The following is a 7,218-nucleotide window of genomic DNA, read 5'->3' on the forward strand; positions in this document are numbered from 1 at the left end:
TGTATTTCAGTGGATCTGCCTGTTCTGCTCCCCACTCTTGTCTCTTGTAAATCTCTCACCCCTGTACCTCTGGCCTGTTATGGATACAATCTCTCCAACTCACCCATAAATAGTTTGGGTGGGGGGAATATGTGTATATGGAAAGACAATGAATGCCCAAATAAAGCTAAATACTGTAATTGCTGAATCTAGGTAAAGCCTAGACACGAGTTCTTTGTATACATCTTGCATCTTTTCTCCAATTTGAAGTTACATTTATACCTACAATCTATAAATATATTAAATAAGCACACCCAGCCGGAAACAGGTTTATAAACTAGCATATCAACCTAAAACCCAGCCTATTCCTCAAGTATTTTTAGGCAATAAATGTATAGAAACAAATGCTAGGGTATCAATGGGGATAGGGGTCAACAAAGTCACTAAGTAGGATCCTTCTATCTTTCTAACTTACATTCTCACTTAAATAAAACATTTTGGAGTGCCTTAAATTTAGTGAAGATTACTTGTATGTTTAAGCACTCAAAGTACAAATTCCCTATTTTCTCCCAATGAAACCCAAGTTTGTCAATATCTTCCTGCTCTACAAGTCAGCAAAGCTAATTTTCTAACCTAACTATAGAACTTTCCAGTGCATAAACTTTTCAAATCTGCTCAGTTCCTTACTTTCTTAGAAAATCCAATTTACATCTCCAGGATTTCAAATAACACAGCTCTTGTTGTTGTCACATCAAATGAACTATTTATTCTGTAGCTTCTTAAAAAGAAATTCAATAAATCTTTGCTCACCACTAGCTTTTCTATCTTTCTCCCAATATCTCTTTGATCAAGTCTTTCCATCCATTCTAGAATAATCCAGGGGTAATTAGAACTTCTTACCTTCTTTAGCCCAAAAGGAGCCAATTTATCACAAGCTGTCATGGATTCCAATTTTAAATTACCAAGAGTCCAATTACCAACAGAAGCAAGGAAACTTCTTTCCAATTAAAGTGATTGATTTCTTTGCAGACCCAGTAGCATTTCACTTTTTAATTATGTTCATTCCTATCAAATGTGAGAAAATTCTTCATTTTATTTTCCTTCCAAAGAACATGATACAAAAAAACATTAATCATGGTGTGAAACAAGGCCAGACCTGTTAAGGCCTTCAGCAGAACTGGACATCTAATCTGTCAATAATCTTGTCCATTTTATAGGACTTAGTGGCTCCTTCTGCTCTAAAAAGGGGAGATGGGAATAATTATTTGTTACCTCACTTATTTCACCTAAGGGCTTGCCAAACCTTCCAATATCAGCTAAGTTGTGAGGAGACAACATTCGGTATTTAGATAAACACAGACTAGCAGAGAAATGAAAAGTTAGGGACAGAACACAATTTTCTTTCTTGTGCAGACAAAGAACAGACCGCAGTGTAGGAGATGAAGCCATGTGTGGAGGTAAACATGAGGAACACGGGAACAAATTTGTTTTTTCTCACTTTGGTGGCATTCGAATAGTTATGTGTTGCCAAGAACACTGAAGGAGAAAAAGAAAACTTCAAATTCAGCTTGGGGGAAGAAATACAAGTTGGAGGATTCCAAGGAAAATGAGGCCATTACTGCCACCATCCACACTCCTCACCCCCAACACACAGAAATTCCCCAAGGCCCAAAAGACATACCTACTTAGTTTTTCATCTTGAAGGAAAGGGCAGTCAGTTCTGGCTCCTCAGTCTGCTGACCCAGGGTCCTGCATCCTTAGCTCTCCTTCATCCCTCTCCACCTGGTCAGCAGATTACCATCAGTTGAGACAAAGATCAAGGTTTACATTCGTGTCTTCCGGCAACCTAAGTCCAGAACCTCCCTGTGGCCAGCACAAATGCACTAGCTGACTATTTCCACAAGCTTTCACAGATTTTAAGAATAAGCCCAGGACCCTCCATGATTTAAATTTCCCCATGAAATCAAAGAGTGAGTCATAGTTGATTATTTTAGTATGAAATGAAATTGGATTGCATACTAAACTGAAATTTTTAAAAATCTATGTATGTGAGATTATAACTGCATTTCCACCAGGCTCAGGTGCCAACTTCAGGAGGACCAACTTGACCCATAGCCAGACTTGCCATTCATTAAGCAGATCGCCACTGAGCCCACTCTAAAGACAAGGCAAGATGCCAGGTGCTGGAGGTAGAGGAACAGGGTTCCTGCCACTGATCTAGAGGGGAAGGTAGGGAAGCCACACCAATACAGTGAAGAACAGAAAGGAGGTACTTTATAGGAATGAAAAGGGAAAGAGCAGTGTCCCCCAGAAGAGACACAAACAAGGTTAGATTAACAGTTATCTTGAAAAAGGTGGTCTGTCAACAAGAACTCAAGGCTTATTTGGCCTAACATGGGCAAATGCACGCCACATCCCAGAGCCATAAGAGGTCATGCTGATGCTACAAAGCTCATTACTGGTTGAGAAGCCCCAATCGTACACGTCAAAGACACAAGAGGAAGTAACAGTCCAACTGCATCTGGCTGGATTAGGTGAGAGCAGAGAGAAAGCTGCTGAAATCCCCCCGAAAGCGAGAACAGAGCTGTCATTGCAATAGGACTAGAAATAAGTGGAGACCATAAAGATTTGGGGCTGAGACAAACCACAGGGTTGGCAGCCATCACATGGATGAGGGAGGGAAGAAGGCTGACCCTGCCTCTAAGCACCACTGTATACAAATTACTCAGTTTGACTCTATGACACAAAATAGGTGGCTTTGGTTATTTAATTGTTTCTTGTATTTATTGTTCTCATCTGCATTGGGCCCTTGTTATAAACTCTTAAACATGCCTGAGATAAGTGGCAGAGTTACCTCAATCCTTTTTACAGATCAGCGAACCAAGACTGGAGAGGTCTAGTCCCATTAGGAGAAACCGACTAATCAAACGAAGTGGTAGAACTGGTTTAAGAGGACAGGACAGACTTCATTATACAAACTGATGAAACATGAAGATAGCTCAGAACTGTCCTTCTGGCACATTTCCATAAGTGGGGGAAAGCTCAGAGAACTTTATACCATGAGTTTTGTTTGAAAGGTTTACTGATAACATCCTTTCCAAAAGCTAAGGGAAAATAACCACAGGGCAATGAATCATTTTAAAAAACGGATGCACAGAATTCAAATCTCACACATCTTTGATTGAATTATTCCTATCAAGTGCTATTTTTAGATTCAAATCTTCCCATCATAAAGTTCAAATAAAAACAATCTGTCTAAAAAGAGGTAAAGAAATTCATTGACAATTTAGATGTTTTAGACTTTAATGTATTTTACATATTCAACATAAAATACTGACAACAGATAAACAGGGGGAAAGATTTTCAGCAAAGATCTGGAACTCACAGCATCGCTGGTCAAATACTAAAGAGAACTTACAAGTGAACAAAAGATAAAGGAGTTTAACAAAGATTTTTGTTTAGCAGCATAATTCAAGATAAAATACCAACTAAGCAAACAGCCTTCTGTTCTACACACTGAAAGTAAATTGGAGGATTTCTAAATGTTGTGAAGCAGCTTAAAAAAGAAGGGAGGTGGGGGAGAAAGAACATAACTGTTATAAGTATAATGCACCAGGTCAAGGACTCTACAAATTCTCAAAGTCTCTATATATATCACTGAGAACCGTATTAGACATATAAATGCATAGAGATATAAACTATACAGTATTAAAAATAGACCTGCTATTGAAACATAAATCACTTTTTTTTCTTTATGAGAATACATATCAAGATCTATAGTTTGCCTTTAGCTTGGAACCCCTAAAAACTTATGGTAAGCACTGACTTGAATTAACACCTGGTGGCAACACCCCCTGCTATCATTTTAGAAAGGCTCAAGATTCAGCACCTAGACGACCCTCCCCATCCACCCTCCAAGCCCTGTGGTCAAGTCTCCAAAACAATTAACCAAAATTTGCAGAATGAAGTCCACACTGAGCATGTCTGAATACTGAAACTAGCCAGAAGAAGTAGGAGCAAAGACAAAATAAGCAGAAATATGTTAGAAAAGCTAAAAGAGAATTTTTTTCAATGCTTCCAGTTCAAGTCAGTATTAGGATGGTCATTATGTCTCAGCAGCTTAACAAAGCTCTGGATGTTTTGCTGTTGTTACTTAAAAAAGGAAGAAGAATCTATAATAAGTATTTTCATTTGAGGAAAAGAGAAGTGTTTAAGTTCTTTAGCCTTTCCCAAGTTACTTCAAATTTTAAGGACACTATATTGGTTGACATGGGTTCATAGCTGATGCATCTCCAAAAAATTCTTCATGAAGGCTGCCAGCTTCTGGACATCTTCAATGGTGACAGCATTATACAGAGAAGCCCGGATGCCTCCCACAGACCTAGAATAGCCAAAGATGCAGACATGGAGAACAGAGGCAGCTAACTTAGTATGAAGATGACCCTCTCTCCAAACATCCACACAATCCCCCCACCCCCCACCCCCCGCACAGCACTTGAAGCCACATGTCTGACCTCCCTGAAGGCCCCCACAGGTGACCAGGATTATTTATCCCAGTGATTAGAAAATTCTCCCAGATGCATCACAACATAACAGATTAATTCAGCCATTCAGGTAGATGCAGTTTCTATGCCTGGCTTCTTAAAACAGAGCAGCCACATAAGCAAGCCCAAACTAAGTAAGCTAAATTAAATGAACTGAGTGATTATATTCACCACAGCACTCATGAGCCCACCAAGCAGGGAGCTGGCTGCCCCTGCAGGCAGGGGTGTCATTGTTCCTACTCATGTGTGAGGATGTGTGACTCTCACAGAGTGAGCAGGAGTAACTATTCTGACACTAAGGTGGAGCAGCAGAGCTCTATTATACCACAACAGGGCTGGACAGCCTCATCAGACATGAGAGGGCAACCTCTGTGAGAAGTCTGAAATTTTCCAGGTCATTTTGACAAAGCCCCTGGGGAGATGTGACTCTGCTATGCTTCCTGCCAGGGAGGGACACTCAGGATTCTGTAAGCCTCAAGGGAAGACTTGCCCCTGTAACAGCTGTTCCACAGCCCCTACTTCCCGTTAACTGCTATTCCAAGGTGGGTAGGCTCCTAGGTCTGTTTCATTCTGAATGTGGAAAACTAAACCAATTCTCTAGAATGAAGGTATACTCACCTGTGCCCTTTCAAGGAGATCATATTGAGTTCAAGAGCTTTGTCAAGAAATCTTTTCTCTAAAGCATCATCTCCTTTGGCGTTTCCAATGCGGAATGGAATATTCATCTTGCTTCTATTCTGGGGAGCCACTGGACATCTGAAAAACATGTTTACTATTCCAGCAACTTTTCTGAAATGTGCCACTTGCCACTGACAAGTTAATACAGCAATGAAATACACCCCTCCCTGCCTTGGAGAGAGACATTCCCTTGCCCTATAAGTGCAATAAACTCTGAGTTATATGATTTACTAACTTCCTGCTTTTCTTTTCCTTGCACTCTGAGGGCCAAGGATGGAAACTTGGAAAGGTAGTGTCAGAATTACCAACAGGTGCTGACAAAAACAAGCTGGTGGCAGCAAGTCACCCAACGCTTATGTTGCAAGAACAGGCGTGCTGACTCTGGCCTACATCCTTCAATCCTCTCCTTGTAACTCTAGTTTAAGACCCCTGCCCTCTGCAGTGAGTGAAAACACAGTGTTTCAGACTCTGTTTGCTGCCCTCCTCTGTCAACAAATTAATAAACCCACTTTCCTTGTCCTCAAACATTGTTCCTTTTATTGGCTAAGGGGACTGAGGTGAGGAATTCTGGTCTCAGAATAAGTATACAATTTAAAAAAAAATTTTTTTCCTGGATGCAAGCAAGGTAAATGGAAAAAAAAACCTGCATCGAGACATTGATCGTTTACACAGGGAGACCACTTTTGCATGTGAAAAGTGATGATGCTTTTCTCGTGAATGATCTGTATTCACTTCCATCGTGAGCCTCAGTTTCCTCATGTAAATACTGAGAATAAGACCCTAAGCTTCACACTAGTTTGTTGGTGCAGTGGTGTAGCACATAGGAAGCTTCCAATGCCCTGCAGCCACACAGCAGTAAGAGAGCCTTTCTCCACAAGCTCAGGGAGGAAACAGGTTGATCCTAACAGTGGCAGCAAGATTTTAAATAAATGAGAATTTTCAGAGCCTCCTCTGATGGTGCAAGGGTTAAGTGCTGGTGCTTCTAAGCTATCACCAGCCACTGCGATCTGAGTTCGATCCCTGGCCAGGGAGCTGACCCACAATGCCCAGCAGACCTCCCCTGTCTCTCCTGCTACTCCCCTCAGCACTGCATTTCAGTCAATCCCTCTGTTCTGCTCCCCACTCTGTCTGGTGAATCCTCTCACTCACCACACCTCTGGCCTGTACCCCAGTTCTAGTATGCTTAAGTAATCAAATAAAGCTTCAAAAGAAGAGAGAACTTTCAAGGCATTTTCAAAGCACTTGTCATGTGCGAACTTGAGTTGTTACTGAACTCTCTGTTTTGCCTCATCTACTGAATTTGGGAAAAAGAATGAAACCTACCATAGAGTTGTGGGGATTATGTGAGCTAATGTCTACAGAAAATTTTTATGGTATATTTAAAAATGGCCAAAAATTCTCTGCAGCCCTCCTTGTAAAAAAACAGGGTTCAATCTTCTACCTTTTGTTCTGTAAGGGCCGTGTGAGTTGCTTTGACCAAGAGAATGAAACCCGAGGGATGCTGTGTAACTCCCCGGACTAGGCTAAGGTGTTGTAGTGCCTGTACTGCCTTCTTAAAACTCTGCAGCCTGGTGGGAATGCAAACTGGTATAACCACTGTGGAAAGCTGTTGGAAGGTTTCTCAAATTGCTAAACATAGAGCTTCCATAGGACCCAGCAATCCCACTCCTAGGTATCTACCCAAAAGACACAAAAACACTGATTCAAAAAGACACCTGCACTGCCATGCTTATTGCTACTTTATTTACAATAGGACAGACATAGAATCAACCCAAATGCCCAAAAGTAGATGACTGGGTTAAAAAGATGGAATATTACTCAGCAACCAAAAAAAAAAAAAACCCAAAAACAAAACACATGCCTTTTGCAGCAACATGAATGGAGCTGGAAGGGATCATGCTTAGTGAAATAAGCCAGAAAGAAAAGGGAAAATACCGGACGGTCACTCATTGCAGGAGTATAAAAGACCAGGGGAGAAAATAATAATAATGAGCAACTATATACCAGAGACATTTTA

At 40.9% G+C, this 7,218-nt stretch overlaps 1 protein-coding gene across 1 annotated transcript in view; it reads right to left on the reverse strand.

Annotated features, from left to right (window-relative positions):
- Positions 1-3,274: 3,274 nt before the first annotated feature.
- The window catches only part of PSAT1 (phosphoserine aminotransferase 1), a 20,155-nt gene continuing 16,211 nt past the window's right edge, over positions 3,275-7,218 (reverse strand). The window contains exons 8-9 of the mRNA XM_004677552.2: positions 5,142-5,279; positions 3,275-4,360 (exon numbers count right to left, since the gene is read on the reverse strand). Coding sequence (XP_004677609.1) covers positions 4,255-4,360; positions 5,142-5,279 — 244 coding nt within the window. The 3' untranslated portion in view covers positions 3,275-4,254. The remainder of the gene's footprint in view (positions 4,361-5,141; positions 5,280-7,218) is intronic.

Source organism: Condylura cristata, unplaced genomic scaffold, assembly GCF_000260355.1.
Source record: "Condylura cristata isolate star-nosed mole 26May11 unplaced genomic scaffold, ConCri1.0 scaffold00006, whole genome shotgun sequence".
Classification (NCBI taxonomy): Eukaryota; Metazoa; Chordata; class Mammalia; order Eulipotyphla; family Talpidae; genus Condylura; species Condylura cristata.